The following is an 18,534-nucleotide window of genomic DNA, read 5'->3' on the forward strand; positions in this document are numbered from 1 at the left end:
ATACAACTCACTGCTCAAAAGTTCGCGACCATATCCGTCATCACAAAACGCATCATTTACTTGCCTGAGAATTGCTGTACCGCGTCTCTCCAGTAGCAGTCTACAGTGACCATGGTAACTCCTGTGGCTGAGTGATCTCAAAACGGTTATCTCCCCAGGAAAGGCCCTTGAATTTACATCATCTTCTAAACAGATCACTCTATTAAGTATAATCATGTGATCCCGATCACTTTCCAAGATGCTGCTCAGCCCCTCAGCTTTGCTACCCGTAATAATAATAGTACCCGTAATAATAAAAGTTGGCGGTATACTTTCCCATGCAGTAACCAACTTGCCAAACAGCTTGCCATGCTCCCGATATGCGTCTCTCCGAGCCTGTATGATCTCCAGTCCGTAACCGAGCAAGCTCAGTATAGTGCATGTCTCAACGGAGGCATTTTCCCACTGAATCTAAAACACGTTTCAATTAGAAATACTCTACATGTCATAAATAACATTATATCGTTAGTCGTCAAACAAATCAGCAATACTAAAATTATTCCACTTTAAATCATTCTTTTACGGCCACACCATTCGATGTATTATCAATTTAAAAGTATTATCTTGAGAAAATATATTAAAATTTCGTGTGCATGTTCTCAGTGAATAATCCAATAGTCGGTACAAGTATTGCCAACCATGAATTAATTATTAAATTGAATCAAGAGGATTGAAATAAAGACACTGCAAATATAAACGGTAATCAACGGCGAGTTGATATATATTTATGACATCCATTCATAAACATATAAAACATATAATGTTTAAATCTCTATTATCTGAAATTGCAAATGCGGAACAAATAATGTTATAACTATTGATAATAAACTTAATTGCTATGGTTTAAGCTGTATAATTTAACGAAATCATATAAGCTTTAATTGGTATGTTTGTAAATACAATATCTTGATGTTTAAATAGTTTTTTAATTGTTTGAAAGAAAACTGTGAAAAACGTTTGCCAAAAAGTAGTGTCGTACTATGGCACGTGCAGACACTGATAAGTGGATTTAAGAAGATTCGTGAGAACGGATAGATTCATTTTTAATGTTTCACACTTTTTACATATTTTAAATATTTAATTTGGGACCAAGTATTGATATACAGTATAAATTTACCGTTGTTCTTTTTTCTAAAGATGTTAACGTATATGTGCCTTTAGTTATGCAAACATTAACCATCTAGATTAAAATGTCATTAAGAAATATAATAGGGGTAGTTGAAACGCAGACATCTAAACGGGAAAACAATGCGTTAATTGTCATTGTGTAGTGGACAAAACTGCACTCGACTTATCATCTTACCAGGTCTTGTTTGCTGGACACAATGCCCTGTCTTCGGAATCTTTCCGGTTCATCAGGTCTTCTGCCACATTTAGCCATCAAGACAGTGCTGAAGTGAGATATTCGATAAATATAGGATCTTGCATGAGTGGTCGTTTTGTATTCAATATATTAAACTCGTCATCTAAATAAAGATAAAAACGAGGTTTGCCGAAATTTTATCTTTATTTAGATGACGAGTTTAATACATTCAATACAAAGTGAACACGATTCTAAGATTCTATTTATAACATGACCAACAAAATCTCTTTATTCAATGCTCTTTTCACCGTTTATTCACATTGTTCAAGAGTTATACTGAAGATATTCGCTGAAATAATAATGTCATTTCGTCACAAAAATGACGTCATTCCACAGTAATATAACTAGTGTAATAACACCCGTGTAATAAACAAAATTGAGCATTACGTTATTTCACTCCTGCAGCGTAGGCCATGTTATTAGCTTTTAAATTATTTGTTCCTTTATTTAACAATTTAAACTGTTTCATGATATATATTTGAATTTCTGTATAGCAAATGTCACAGCTGTAAAGCTTACACCAACTCCTTCAATCGGTGTCTATAATGTATCGATCCGTGGTGTGTAGCCGTAGGTGTGTATTTATAGTAAATGGGCATAATAAAAGTAGTTTTGGTTTCGATTTCATATTTGTATCAAAGACTGATTTTAATCAAATAAAATCGAAATTTAATATATTGGTATCGTAATTGGACGGTATAAGGATTATTTATATTGAATTTAAATCTGGAATATTTTTCATCTGAATTGATTTCAATATATATGCTCCTGACATTTAAATCTATTTGTTAAAGCATGTATGTGTAATTATGGCGTCCGGTGGAAATAATGCAAAGGCGATTATATTTTATGACAGTGAAGGCGCAAACGAAACGTCTAAAACAGAGGCAGACAAATTGAGGTTCTATTCATTGGAAACGAATGGTGGATACACATGTCAAAACTGACAATGAAATAAAAATACCTGGAACCGAAGTTATGCATACCATTCCACAATTCAAATTAATCGTTATGACAGACTAATAATTCTTATAACAGATCATCTGCTCGAAAGGATGCGTTCACATTTGCAGTTTTGTCTGCCTTAGAAAACATAATTGTGGAAAATCACATGAGACTTTTGGTCGCATACAAAGGAAATCGACCTGAAGATGTTGGGTTTCTGAAAACCGGATTGCTGTCGTTGACGCCCAAGACGTTTTGTCGACCTCACTGAATGGCAGGGATATGAAAGGCTTCTCAAACAACTGAAAAGTTAGTATAACCTTATAATTCATACTTATGTTTAAAATAATCAGCAAACGTTCCCGATGTCAAGTTTGCTTAACGTAACCGTTGTAAATGTTTTTTAACATAAATACAGCCAAACGATTGATACTTCTTTTGAACATGTAATGAACCTTTTAATGATGGGAATTCTTAATATACATTATTATAAATGAGACTGAACGCCATTAAAATGAACCATGTAATATTGTGTAATGCTGATAATGTTATTATTTTGAAATTGGAACACACATATCTTATCACCAATTTTCACATGGTTTTACTCATCCTGCGAATTGTTAAAAATCGTAAATAAAACTCCTTTTTTGAATCATAAAAGTATGTGTTTTGAATATGAATTAATAATATATTTTAATTTTTTATTTGGCCTGACACTTGAATACAATTTAATAACAGGTGGTAATTGTGTTTGCGGTCTAACCAAACATAATATTATTGTTTCAGCTCCAGTGTGTTTGGACGAAGAATTACCAGCTGGAAACTTGCATCTTGGCTTGGTCCATTCCCACATATCCGGTTACATGTGCTATGTTGCTGAAGGCAAAGTCGTTTTGCCGCATGCATTTTGTACCTTTTCATGTATTCCGTAGTTTATATGTTTGGTTAACATTTTCAAATAACTAGTATTACGATTTCGAATAATAAATTTGAAAAGGATAAGAGTCACAATGGCCATATTTGTCATATGTTTACACTATCAATGTTTTCAAAAGTTTACCTGTTCAAGATTGCGGTATTGCCTAATGTTGTTAAATCTCCAAGTCTTACATATTCTTTAACATTAAAAATACTGCAAAGTCAAATAACTACATTTGCCAATAACACACTGTTTGTTGCACAAGGCTAACTAGACATTTTGAGTCAACTTATATGGTGGTTTATTGCGCATAATGAGGTATGAATGCTTATCAGTCCTTGGGCATTATAACCAATGAGACATTATGAGGCTCAATGAAATATATCCATGGTTAATATATGAGTAATGAGATGTAAAAGGTATGGCAAACTAAGAGTAATTTGAGATTTTAAGACAAGATATACTATGATTGATGTGACATTATACGGTTCGATAAACTATCAATCATGTGACAGTATAAGGCTTTTATAAACTATCAGCATGCGACGGTATAAGTCAAGATAAACTATGAGTCATGTGACATTATAAAGCGTGATAAACTATGAGTCATGTGGCATTATAGGGCATGATAAACTATGAGTAATTTGACATTATAAGGCATGATAAAGTATCATTAATTTGACATTATAAGGCAAGATATACTATGATTCATGTGACATTTCAAGGTATGAAAAACTATGAGTAATGTGGCATTATAGGCATGAAAAACTATGAGTCATGTGACATTATAAGTCATTATCAAATATTAGTCATGTGGCACTATAAGTCATGATAAACTATGAGTCATTTTACCTTCAAAGACATTTTGTGCATATGCGACATAATGTGGCATGGTGAATAATTCGTCATGTGACAATTCAATTAATCGGTCATTATAATTAACTTGACACTATGAGACATGAGGCATAACGATTCATGGGACATTATAAGAGGAGATGAAACATATTGACCGTTTAACATACTAACGATCTATGACAGGTTAACCTGAAAATTGTTTAAGTAAATTAAATGTCGTGGAAGAAATTACATTAACTTCATGTCTAGCACAATACATGCTGCCAAATAACGCTTTCAGTCATTAAGCAAAGTTGAACTTCCATAAACCAGTACCTAAGTTGTCTTTTGTTAATTGTCGGTACTCGCTTTGTCTTTGTTGCGGGACAAATTTATCCGGGGATGAGCGTGGAGTGGGACTATACGCGATAATTGAGACGTACAACTAACTATGATAACAATCAGAACAGAACAAAACAATACTGTATTACACCTAGATCTGATTGACCCAAAAATCTATAGAGACTTTGGTCTGCTTACCTGATGTTGGTCTGGGTATTTGATGTTTTGTTAACCAATTTTCGATATATATTGCTCGTCAAAGAGTTTCGAAATATCAATTATATCAATAATTATGATCTTTATTAGCTTCAATATTAACAAGTTCAAGTAATTTTTTACTGATCACAATTTAATATTTGCATTCGTAAAGTAGGTCCTTAAAGATGACACCACTACCGTATGAAACAATTTTTAATCAATTTAGAAATCCATTACTAAAAGTAAATCAATTTTAAAACAGCACTTCACGTTGGTCTGTATTGGAAGGAAACACAAAGATTATTTTAGCAATTGCATTCAAAACGTAAACAAATACACGAACAAAACACGAAAAACATTCAAAATATGCTGACAGGTATAGGATGCAAACGTAAGCGCCCTCCCCTCTCCACAAAAAATAAAAATATTGTATTATACACTGTTTTCCGGTAATTTGTATCTATTTGCTTTTACACAGGAAAATTACATGCGAAACTTATCAAACATTCCAAAGCCTATCACATGAAGTTACTTAATTAATAAAACATTAATATCACAAACATGATATGGTCGCTTATGTACCAACGTTATCGTTCAAACATGGCATACGTTGTTAAAGGCAGTTCATGTTCATGCGTATGACTTGCTATGAATATTTTAAACATTTAAACATTTTGCAGATGTTCAGAACATCGGTTAATACATTTATTGTAGTAATAGGCTAGTCGGTTAATGTATGAGTAACCCGTTGCATCCTTGATTAAAAGGAGTTTTTCATTATAAGTACTTCGACGTAATGAGTAATGGGAAATTATAATGCATGTTAAATTATGAGATGTTATACATTAGTGTTGATTCGAAATTATAGGTCATGGGTAATTATGAAGGATGTGACATTACGACTAATCGGATATTATAAGGAAAGTGGCGCTTAGTCGTGAGGCTTACTGATTATATAGATATAAGAAGGCACGTGTCAGTATGAGTCGTGCCACAGTTTGAAAAAATGGAATACTTTGAGGTATGCGTCAAAATGAGGCATTGGGCATTATGAATGATTTGAAATAATTACTTATGGTACATTATGATTGATGCGCCATAAATTGCCTCTGGTATGTTGTGTTGTAGCTGGTCGTGTTTATGAACTAACCCATACATGATTGTCCAGCTAATAAACTCTGATGGTAATCCCTTTTTCTATGAAAACGATATCTATTTGATCCGTCGTAAGTTTTTATCATCATTTATCAGTTTTTATCATCATTCATCAGAAAGAAAACTTTATTTTGCTACAAATTGCAAAAATCGAAACGTTTTTTATGTTAATAGTAATTAAAATGAATTGAACTACCATTAATTACGATTCAATTTAGTTGTGTTTGTGCTATGAGGTTATCTCGTGTTTACATTTAAATATTTCGTAAAAAACTCAGGTCCAAGTTCCAGAATCAGTCGTTCTATGTGTAACTGTTTAAAACTGTCTTGCAGCTACCGGCATAAGTTGATTCGCTTTGAAAATTATACCAGGTGGGCGGTTGAAATAAGGTCACTATCAAAGAAATGAAATTCAATGATTGGCAATTAATAAGCATTGTCCTTTTCCGACCGCCCGTGCGTCAGTTGTTCCGAAATTATTGGTTGACTCTTGCTCCAATTATCACAATAAATTGACTATTGTTTTGATGCTCGCAAAGAAAGGCATTTGGCTGCGACCAGTTTGTTTTGCTAAATTGTGGCGCTTTTTCTTGTTTTCACTTTATAATATATAGTCTCCTTAAGCTTGAGAGTTGGCCTCCTGTTTATTATTTGATTATTTTCCCTCAAAACTTTACAGTTAAATGACCTCAATGCGATGATGTTTGTAAAGAATAAATTTATCTGCGAGGAGATTTGGCTGGATAAGGTCTTTTTTGCATTAAATACTATTCAATCCCTTTTATTTCTAGGTGGGTCTTGCAAAAAGTGTCCATCTTGTATAACCTTTATATTTTGATGATCGTTCAAATCGGAATTTTTGCAGCAGCACTATTTTTGATAAGTAAAGCCTATTTAACAATTATAGAATATTATCATATGGTCATTTGACGCATGTGTTTGTAACTCCTCTTTCACTAGGTGGATCTCAAACTTTACACAATGAATGACATTTGTGTGAAGATGATCTTGAAGAAAGTAATTGTAGCTTAAATTAGTTTTTTTGCATAATTATAGATCTTGGTTTGTTGTTCTTGTGTACACAATATTAGCCCAGCATTGTATGTTATCATCTTCTCTTTAACTGTATTTAAATCTTAACAATATAGTCCAGTTTAATAACTTCAATGTGTATATGATCGTGCATAAAGGGAAGAGGGCAACAATAACGAGCGAGGCATGGTATTGTTAATGTTCTGTAAAAATAGCATTCGTTCAAAATTTAGAATACTCCTGCCGATTGGTAATATAATGACACTGTTAATTGAACTATATCGTTATATATGTATTTAATTTTTTGCGAAGAGTTTGCGAACAACAAGAATTGGTTGGAGAAATGCAATGGTTACAGAAAAGAACATAAACTACAGATTGGAAAATTTCTGCTGGCTGTACAAAAAACATGCACTGTCGCACAGCAGCTTCCGTCAAATTCAGCAGCAGGCATTGTTATTTCGAATGTGGATACATTTGAGTTTAAGAGAATACACGCGGGTAAAAACAGAGATTATGTTGTTACCATCAACCAAATAAAGCACGCGAACGTAAGTATATACTTTCATAAATAGGGTATACGGAAGATTATAGAATGCTGGCACATTTATTATATTTTGTATTTTAAATATGGTTTTCACAACCCAGTGCGATGTATGCTTAAATAGTACATTTTGTGTATTTTAAAGCCTCTGACCTTGAAATGAAATACATGTTAATCAATACATATCGATGCAAGTTATAGTGTGCAAAATTGTCGTTAAATCTATAGCTTAGTTAGCACGTAATTTATTATTTTCAAACGGTACCACTTTTAAAACCGAAAGACGGATTTCTATAAGTATACGTCCATTTCTACAAGCGCAATTATCTTTAAGTTTTAAAGCGCAAAAGCCGGATTTCTACCTTGTTACCGCCAGATACATTTCAATTGGCATATATAAAATATGTTTCTTATCTACACTTAAATTTATTATGCCAAATTAGATGTGTGGCTTTAATTATCAGCGATTTCGAAGTAATTTTGGTACCGTTTATTGTAACAATTACACGTATTATGTTCTGACAAATATGTTGCAAACTGTATTTACATCTGAGAGATAATGTCAAACTATTAAAGGGTTTACACATGTAGACACGAATAACAGTGTGTAAAGAAAACTATGAAATCCTTAAAAAGAGGCTGATGTCGTGATATTTGTTATATTTAATGCTCGGGTTTACTGATATTAGTAAACAATGTGTATATGTGAACGTTGACATTTATATTGGTATCATATTTGAATTGTGTTGTGTTTTGTGTCTTTCCTGTTAGAAATATAATACAATAAAACTCATATTAAGGACAATGTATAATAATCCGTAAACATTCCAGACAAGTGCGTACAATTTTTCCGGTGTTCGGTTGACCACTCGAATTCTTGTTTTAGTCGTCTGCCATTTTTTCAGAACGAGTTGTACGTTTGTGCACAGGTACCAACTACGATAACTGCAATATCACATCTTGCAAAGCAGCACCTTAGGAAAATAAATGTCGCTCTCGAGCACCAGCGTTTCTGTCAATCATACCAGCAGATAATCGATGCGAAAGGATGGGGTGACTTCTTGGAAATCGTTCTATGTGAGGTATCTAACGTTTCTCTATTATGTCAGAACATGCACATCGGCATGCAGATATAAGCAATATAGGGCTAGATATTTATACTTCATGTTGCATTTGCCCCCGTGACGGGGAGATTTTGCAGAGACATCTATTGGATAATTGGCTCGGTATAAGCTTAATAAGACAATACCTGTTACATGTATAATCAAATATTTATAGACGTTTTCAAGAACAATTACTTGATACTTATTTAGCTGATAAAATGCAATTCATGTTTTAGATAAAAACGATATTCCTGTCGCGTTGTTTAAGGCAGCGACGGCAAACACTACCAAGAAGACTGGGGCAGAAACTTCTCTAATAAGCTGGAGTTTTGTCCGATTTTAAAAGGGTAAGTGCACAACAAGAATAAGTTTACTAGCATCTGCATACTAATCGATACTGTATAATGTATGCAAATATAGTACTGGAGCATTTGAATGCCTGGCCCGATACATTCAAAGAACGGACATTAGTCTGGCAATGTACCTTCAAAGTACCTCCAAATATATTAAATTGAGAGGATTAGAACGCATTCTCGCAAACATACGAATAAGAAATATGAAATGATTTATTGTCCCTTAAAACAAATACCTGCTTTTCATTTTTAGTATTCATCAAATATTTAAATTTAGATTAAATTGAATTACGTATCCATACGTGAACAATATTTGTTAACACTAGTCTGTGTTTTATGACAGCATAAGGTTAGTCATTATAGCAACATGTACATGTGTTCAATCTAATATATTTACTTCTCAAATTTTCCAGATGAGTGTTTACATATCATGTTTTGATATTGATGGAGATTCTTGTGAAGAGATCGAAAAAGAGCTACAAAAAACATCATATGAACATCATACGACATGAAAACACACCAGGAAGATTCCTGCTCTCAGATGGTGACAATCGAGAAGGATGGATAATAGTTATTGTATCGAAAGAATCGCTGAAAAGCGAACTGCTTTCTTTCAATCTCATAAAATGCCTGACTGCCGATGTTGATGACGGCAGATTGAGGGTCCTGCTTGTATTGCGCAGCGGTGTGAATATCTCAGAAGTACCAATATGTATTCGTTGGGTTACAGTATTCAGCGAAGATGAGAAATCCTACAAAAACTGGATTGTAAGAACATTTTTTTCGGTAATTGGCAGTGTATGAGCCATCATAATTAAAGCATCAAACAGCCTTTCAAATTTACTTGACTTTTGATTGAATGTAAAATCATGCTTTTTTAAATTTCGTGCCGATATTATAAAGCGCATATATCGTTTCTGCAAATCTTGGATCCGACAAAACATGTATTGTATATATGTATTGTATACAGTGAATATCATATACAGATACAGTTTCTGTATACATACAGGCGACAGTAAATGGGTATGTCACGTACATTTGATACGATAAACATTTCGAAATAAAAAAATGTATACACAATTATGCACGCAGTCCAACTACTTTATAAAATAAATACCAGTGCATACTTTGAGACTTGCTCTGTGAAAAGCGAGTTTAATGCGTGTTCTTACAGTGTCGTCAAATATTAGCCAGTGCAGTACGCACATGCTTATCAGGGACGACACACTCCGCCTCAACTCGAGCTTTGTTCAGAAGAGATTTTATCTAAACGAGCGATTGAATAACAGTAGAAACTGTCGACACTCTACGCCCATGCATTTAACCCCGTTTTCTCAGAGTGCGACTCATGTATATGTGGTTTTTACAGGAGAACCAGTAGATATTGGCAGGGCACTTCCAGCAGGGGATGTTATGTTGGGCCTTTGTCTTGAACTACCTGAATATTGTGCTGACGACCAGCAGTAAGTGTCAGTGTACTCGGGGATTTTATTTGTTCTGCCGCGTAGATAATTGATTCCATGCATCCTACGGTAAATTGAACTTTGGGTAAAGTTTAACATTAACCTATGTCTTAAGTGTTGAAACAATAGTGTTAATATGTGTCTACACGTAGTCTATACGTACCGATCCGGCATTGGATGTTTTGGTTTTGGTATAAATGTATGAAAAAAGGAATTCCGATTAAACAAATTAATGTTTTCGGTACATTATTTTTAAGCCCAATTGCTATGCAATACAGACATTAAATTTTCTATTTGTTTCGACATTTTGTAATCATCTACATGGGTTTCGTGTATGCATAATATATTTTGTTTTATTAATTAAAATGTAATATTTAATGAAGGTTTGTTTTTGTTTGGATCGAAATTCGTTAATATTTATAGTTTCTATGTTTAACTCCATGTTCTAGTTTATAACTCAGGTTGTAGTTAAAAGAAAAAATGGCGACGTCCATGATTTAGTGATAGGATTGAAAAACCGATAATAGTGTTTAAAAGATTTAAACCCGGTAGAAAAGAGACTAGGCCAACGATTTTGTACTCGCTGTAATGAATATACTACGTACCGAAGTAATTTGGAAACAGATAGATGCGCTCAAATTTACCACGAGGATATTGGAAATAGATTAAAGATATATTGTTGCTGAGTATTGTGTTTAAAAAAGGTGTTTTATAATAGATATGGATTGAGTATATATAACAGTAAAAAGTTTTTACACACACAGGCATATGAACGCTCTTTATACGTTTATATAAAATAAAAAATGCATTTTTGTTATATAAGATTTTAAAGTAATAGTTTTTAATTGCATATATATACGTACTATTTACATAGATTTTATTTATACATATGCTATATTTTATTACAAAAAGTATACTATATACAATGTGAAGACATGAAATGTTAAATATGCTAATATATCGGTCACACAAATTGTCTGTGTGCTCGGTATATAAGCCAACATTATATTTTAAGACATAAAATATAATGATAAATATACATACAATTGAACTATTTACACTAGGTAATATTAAAAATTGAGTGTTAACAGTAATTGGTATTTGTAAATAGAGGTTTATGAAATTGTGAATATTTTTGTATAAAGGGAGTTTATTCAGAAGGGGTCATAACAAGATCTTGGGAATCTAAATCAATCACTAGTGGGTGTTCCTCCAAATCATCTGGGTCTATATCTAAAACTTTGAACTTGTTCTTAGGCATAGGGGTCATGTCTTCATTGCTATCTGCTTTCCTCCCTCTTGTTGAGCCCCTTACCTCTGTTTCTACTTCCATTTCTTGTATCTTCTCTCCATTTTTCTTTCTTCCCTGGCTCTTTCCTTTCTTCTTACTCCCCACCGTCTCAAACCCCTCGTCATCAGTCTTCGTCTGTTCTGGTTGGTCTGTATGCTCTTCTGTTTCCTTTCGTTTCTCACCATCTGTCCGTTTCTCTCCGTCTGCCTTTTTCTCTGGTGTTGTGTCCTTGTTGTTTTCTGAAATACTTACTTTTTCTTAAAAAATGGCATTGATATTTTTGGGGAAAGTGTTGCGGACGTGCCCAACCTCTAGGCAATAGAGGCAAAGGGGCTGCCGTCCCCTCATGGTAATCAAGGCCTTTGTGCCACACTCAAATTGAATTATGTGTGGAATGGACTCCTGCTGAACTCTGTCGCACTCCACCGTGAGCACACGCACCCCAGAGTGGGTACTAAAATCTCCTATTTTCAATTCCACATGATACAATTTGCTTTCCGTACTTAACAAATCTGTATTGTACTCCTTGGTGAGACAACGATGCTTGCATTTGTATTTTATTCAAAAACGAGATACACTTATCTTCTGTCTTGAAGGTCACATCGTACTGTGAAGATCCAGGAGGTCCAGACGCCAGCCATTCGATATCAGTATCAGATACGCCATTCTTCATTAAAACGTTTACAACTCCCTGCATACTCTATCCTCGTTTCCCTTGTGAGAAACTGTCCTCTCCATCGACTCCGTCCGTAAAGCATCTCCTGTCAACGCCGGCATATGCAATACTGTCATCATTTTTGTTTATACTTTAATCTATCGAGAATAATAGCCAGAGTTGATCATGTATCTATGGACATAAGTACACAGGTATGGTCTATTAGTATTCGAAAATGCCACGTTGAGCGTGATTTGTCATCCATATTGAAAAGAACATTTTTCTGTTCTTAAAACTACGCTGTCAATAGAAAAAACAAAAATGAGAAACCCTCAAAAAGTTGTCTGGTATTTTTCATTTAGCAGACCTTCGTACGAGTTCATATTTGCAGTCGATGACAAAGAAACATATACTTAAAAACTAGGTATCGATTTTAACATGGTGTTCTTAGAGCAAGTTCATGCGGTTATCACCATTAAAACCTTGTCAATTTTATTGTTAATACCATTTAACCATGTGTACACCAAGTGTGGCTGTAAATACATCTATATTATATTTCGTACTATTCTCCCTTTACTTGAACTATTGTTTTTCTTCCCTATTATACCAAGTGGACTCGCCCACCCTTATAAATTGGATCAATTTATTTCCAAAATATTAGGGATGTTTAGTATATTTATTTTTATATTTATAATATTTCATAAAAAATGTCTTTAAGCAAATAGCGCAGACCCAGATAAGACGCCGCATGATGCGGCGTCTCATCTGGGTCTATGCTTTTAACCAAGGCCTTTTTTTCTAGACGCTAGGCATAAATGGGTTAATAGCAATTTATACAAGACAACGTACAAATGCTCGCATTCATGTTTCATGCTAAAATTTCTTAACTACATGTATGTAAAATGTTGTGTAAATTATTTGTAAGATGCCGAAAGGAAATTTTGAATATCTTGTCTTTAATATAAAATTAATATGTCATATTTAAAATAATGATACATTTAAAGAAAAGTTCACAGTTATATTTTGTTGATATTTTAACAGTTGTCGTTGGGAATGTGGATGTAGTAAGATTATATCATTCAAACATTGATTGTATTTAATGGGACCTGTTCACGTTTTTATAAATTTACAAAATTGATAAAAAATATTGTTTCATAATTGCAATTTTTTGTTGAAGCTATGTTTTGTATATAAGGAAACAGTACTACTGGACATATGTTATGCTCTAAAATATCTATTGTATGCGTCTTTTAGACGATTTAAAAACCTGAAAATTCTAAAGCGCTACAAAGGCGAAACGATTGTATAATTAGGAAAGTTCTGTTGTTATCGTTATCATATTGTTGTTATCCTTATTATAGTGTAATCGTGTGACATTACAAGGATTACCTATAAAAAGTTTAAATTACGTGCATTATCCCGTCATAACGATTGGCCGAATTTGCTCCAAGGCTCAGTGGTTCGAGCCCAGGTGTGGATAACGTTTTTTTCATTCTTCAATTTTAACCAATTTATGCCTAGTGGACTCTCCCAGCCTTCTAAATTGGACCAATTTATTTCAAAAATTAGAGATGTCTAGTATATGTATTTCTATATTTAGAATATTACTGAAATTCCTTTAAGCAAACAGCGCAGACCCAGATGAGACGGCGCATCATGCGGCGTCTCATCTGGGTCTACGCTGTTTGCAAAGTCATTTTTTCAGGACGCTAGGCATAAACGGGTCAATTTTTGTTTTTAACTGAAACTCTTTTGTTCCGATGTTTACATGAATTAAAAGCATTAGTTCGCAATCTTCAGAACATGCCAAAATCTGTTAAATGGTCCGTTTAAGTCATGAATGTTAAATACTTATTATGACGTGAGCCGTGTATTAGTTCAACAAACAGGAGATATTTGTTAATCCATAAAAGCTTATTGCAAATAAATATTATTACGAATGCAAAAGTCAATTTGCAATTTTAAATTGAGCTGCTCTTTAAGAAAAGGGGATTAAATACATGTGCATAAAGTGTAGTCCCAGATTAGCCTGTGCAGTCCGCGCAGGCTAATCAGGGACAACACTTTCCGCTTTTATGATATTTTTCCTTTCAAGAAAGTCTCTTCTTAGCAAGAATCTAGTTTAGAGGGGAAACGTTGTTCCTGAACAATATGTGTGGACTGCACAGATTAATCTGGGACGACACTTTAAGCACCTGCATTGAACTCCCTTTTCACAGAGCATGGTCCAATTTAAATATATCCCCTGTCTTTGATTTCCGGTTTTCCCATTTAAATGTACGCTTAATCTAGTACGTACATATCCAAATGTATCTGTTAGAATACTATAAGCAAGAATCACAAATTAATAAGCCTTGGTTTTATGACAAACCCATGATCCACATATTTTAAATAATTATTATCAAACCACTGTGTAATTTTCTTTCTGTTATTATATCTTCAATGTAGACCCCAGTACATCGAATACAAGTTATAAAAAGCCTTTTTATCAAAGGTGAGTGTATTTTGCAACACTTTCCACAGACAAAGTATGTTCATTTAACAAATACAAAAAGTTCGAGACGATAATATGTATTAGCAGAAGCGGCCTTAAATACATAAAACAAAGTTTAGAAATTTACAGATATTTACGGCAAATAAAAGTTTACAGCTCCTGGTCTCAGCCTGAAACCAATCGATTCGTTTTGTTTAAATTAACAGCATTCTTGAAAAACTGGGCTTAACGCATGTGCGTAAAGCGTCGTAATAAATAATCTGAGCAGTCCAAACAGGCTAATCGGGGACACCACTTTGCGCCATTATTGGACTTTCGTTTAGAAAATACTTCTTGAGCACGAACATTTCCCTAAATGCGGAAAGAGTCGTCCATGATTAGCCAGTAATTACACACGCAGAACAAGGATGACACTTTCACTACATGCATTCAGACCAGATTGTTTGTTAAAATAGTTTGTCTTTAGAACACACTAAAGTATTGTATCGTATTTGATAAACAATTGTACGAATGTAATAATTTATACCACTAAAATACAGTTCTTATTAAAAATCTGATCGAAGAGTATAACGACGAAGAAACGCGAAAAGCCAAGATTGATGTTAACATAGCGTTAGTAGTCGAAGTAATCCTTATTGCATCTCTCATTGAGATCTCGAACGATCTTCTCGCACGTGCCGGAATCTCGCAAGTCATCTGGTATCACTATGACGATGTTGTTGATGTCATTGCTCTTTGGATCCCTCAGGATGTAGTGGTTCCCCTAATTGTACAAATAAACATAATTTCAGTGCTTTGCGAAAAAAAAGGGTTAATGCATGTGCAAAAAGTGTCATCCCAGATTAGCCTGTGCAGTCCACACAGGCTAATCAGGGACGACACTTTCCGCCGAAACTGAATTTTCTCTAAGAAGAGTATTTCTTTATAATAAAAATATCATAAAAGCGGAAAGTATCGTCACTGATAAGCCTGTGTGGACTGCACAAGCTAATCTGGGAAGAAACTTTACGAACATGCATTAAACCCCCTTTTTACAGAGCACGACCCATATGTAACATTTAATATGTCTCATTTGTCAATATTTTAAGCGTATACTCAACCAAACCGTAAAGTGTTTAATATCTAAGACCTCAGATTTCCTACTTGCCCCGTACAAATCGATGAGCAACAATAATAAAAAAGTTGTTAAATCGATCGTTCAACAACAACAAAACAAATGTGTCCATCGTAGATATTAAGTGCGTACCAATGAGTGCTCCGAGAGCCCGCAGTTGGTCGCAAAGGTCCGCAAGGCTTCGCTGTTACAGTCGTCTGGAAACCGAAGAGTTGAGTCCGTCGACCACCAGGCTTAAAATACATCAACAACGCCGGGTTTTAGCCAGTATTAAAAATGCCGGGGTGGGGGAGGGGGATTGCTGGTGAGGATGAAAAGAGGCAGTATGACCTTATATATGAACATTTGTCGATATTAAACTGTTTACATTGTAATTATTTCATAGAGTTGTTTACACTTATGTACACGAGCATAAATTACCTGCATGAACATTTTGTTGTATTGATACTCGTTTAATTTCTTGCAAGCGTAGAACTATTATCATATGACCCGCGTATGACATATGCCGCAAGCGTAGCTCATGACAATACGAGACGTGTTCTGAGAAAACTGGGCATAATGCATGTGCGTAAAGCGTCGTGCCAGATTAGCCAGTGCAATCCGCACAGGCTAATCAGGGACGAAAGTTTCCGCTTTTATGACAATTTTTCTTTAAATGAAGTCTCTTCTTAGCATAATTCCAATTTAGTTGGAAAGTGTCGTCCCTTATTAGCCTGTGCGGACTTCACATAGCCTGTGCGGACTGCACAGGATAATCTGGGACGACACTTTACGCACATGCATTATGCCAAGTTTTCTCAGAACGCGACTCATAGTGTGCGAATAGACAGGCTGGCCAGGAGCTTCGCTTGCAGCGGTCCGTTCATGAGACCACGGAGCCTTGCTCGATATACCGGACAGGTTGACTCCTAACCAAACAACGCACACTGGTCATATATGACATAAACCCCATTTTCGCATGACGTTGCTTAAATGATGCCCAGCAGATGTCAAAGCGGATTTTAACAAATGTCGCCCCCCAATCGTTCTATCAATATTCGACTTATATAAACTTATATAATAAAAAAAGAAAATTGAGTCTTAAAAGTAGCACTAAAAGAAGCAAGAGAATAATCAGTAACAGCAGTAGTAGCAACAATAGCAGTAGCAGAAGCAGTAGCGGTTTTAGCACTAATTAAGTGAATGAATTGCAACACAAGTCTTACCTGTCACTACGGAGATCATAAGACCTATGACGAAGAGGAAAACCACAGCCTTGCTCATCTTTGTGGACTAACAGGCACGGACAGACAAGCAGTTGTTTAACTGAACATCAGTGTGATCAATTTATAAATCATTTCCTACATTTACAGCCAGTAACGGACATTCGCACTTAGGCTATTACAGGAGTATGCATGTTTTGCTTTTTCAAGTCCCACTATTTCTATTGACGCCAGAACGTGTCATCGATCGTGTATGATTAAAACCTACCTACATTTATGTGTTCCCCAAAATGTACAGTTTTGTGTGAAGCATTCATATCAAAATTATAATATTTTTTAATATTCATCCAAAGTTTGAAATGTTCCATTTGGTCATTTTGTTATTTGAAAAATCAACACTTTATTGCTGTTAATGAAAACCGAATTAAAACAACGTAGGCCTAAAAATAGTTAACAAATGTAAGTGCTGTACGGCATCATGTCTTTCGCAGGCGGCTATATTTTTATTGAACAAGGATATAGGACTTGACCGGTTTGTCTTGATATGCAAGTTCGGTGGTCTACACCGACACAGCACTCGAAGTATCTAGTAGACAAGGGTCGGCGGATGTGTTTACTTCGTTTGCAATACTAGAAATTAAATGTGCATATGCAATACCAAGAAACGTATTATTGTTCTATACTCTATAAAAATGTAATAGTTTTAAACATTATAAATAAATTAAAATAGTAGGAACTATTCAATATTTACATAATTATATTATCAAGAAGTATATTAAATTTTAGAGGTGTTGAATTGTTTTGCAAAAGCACAGCGACGTGATAGCAGATTGGTTAATGTTTGGTCCCCATATTCAAACTATCTTCATATAAGTTGTGAGCAGAAATTTCAAACTGATTTTAAATTGTATGCATCGTTACGTTTGGATGGTTAACTGTCACAGTGGACAACGCTAAATGAAAACTGTTTACATGGTAACGTTCTATTATATCAGAGAGCTCTTGATGCCAATGGAACACTCAATGGGATAGTCGTCGAAGCAGGATGCGATCTTATGGGTTAAAATTGTATTGGACATGGGTAACACTCTTTGAATGCCATATGTTCATTATTTAATTTAAATCTCGATAAATATCACATACATGTTGTTTCTTTTTATAACTTTATAGTAGAAATTATACAAAAGGAGGAATCATTTTTTGAATCCAGAAACTCTATCAGGAGATAGTTGTCTTGATTTTGTGAGTCGCGTTCTGAGAAAACTGGGATTAATGCATGTGCGTTAAGTGTCGTCCTAAATTAGCCTGTGCAGTCCGCACAGGCTGACAAGGGACGACACTTTCCGCTTAAACTTGATTTTCTGCAAGGAGGGACTTCCTTGAAACTAAAAATACCATAAAAGCGGAAAGTGTCGTCCCTGATTAGCCTGTGCGGACTGCACAGGCTAATCTGGGATGACACTTTACGCACATGCATTAAGGCAAGTT

General features: G+C 34.6%; 2 protein-coding genes and 2 long non-coding RNA genes across 8 annotated transcripts in view; 2 read left to right on the forward strand and 2 right to left on the reverse strand.

Moving 5' to 3' along the window:
- LOC127867123 (uncharacterized) overlaps positions 1-12,656 on the forward strand; it is a 31,780-nt gene extending 19,124 nt beyond the window's left edge. The window contains exon 4 of the long non-coding RNA XR_008043294.1: positions 12,206-12,656. This is a non-coding gene — a long non-coding RNA (uncharacterized LOC127867123). The remainder of the gene's footprint in view (positions 1-12,205) is intronic.
- Positions 1-17,210, reverse strand: part of LOC127867113 (uncharacterized) — a 707,753-nt gene extending 690,543 nt beyond the window's left edge. The window contains exon 1 of one of the 3 annotated variants that reach the window (XM_052408141.1): positions 17,050-17,207. In XM_052408141.1, the coding sequence (XP_052264101.1) occupies positions 17,050-17,107 (58 nt within the window). In that variant the 5' untranslated portion in view covers positions 17,108-17,207. Of the gene's footprint in view, positions 1-17,049 lie in introns of all 3 variants that reach the window. The other 2 variants (XM_052408134.1, XM_052408144.1) reach the window with 2 other exon arrangements.
- Positions 1-18,534, reverse strand: part of LOC127867094 (uncharacterized) — a 514,868-nt gene that overhangs the window by 475,945 nt on the left and 20,389 nt on the right. The gene's annotated exons all lie outside the window — the stretch shown is intronic.
- LOC127867132 (uncharacterized) lies at positions 7,143-10,928 on the forward strand. The gene is made up of 5 exons (XR_008043308.1): positions 7,143-7,378; positions 8,277-8,453; positions 8,711-8,821; positions 9,241-9,595; positions 10,197-10,928. It is a non-coding gene; the product is annotated as an uncharacterized LOC127867132 (long non-coding RNA).

This window comes from Dreissena polymorpha, chromosome 2, assembly GCF_020536995.1.
Source record: "Dreissena polymorpha isolate Duluth1 chromosome 2, UMN_Dpol_1.0, whole genome shotgun sequence".
NCBI classification, from domain to species: domain Eukaryota; kingdom Metazoa; phylum Mollusca; class Bivalvia; order Myida; family Dreissenidae; genus Dreissena; species Dreissena polymorpha.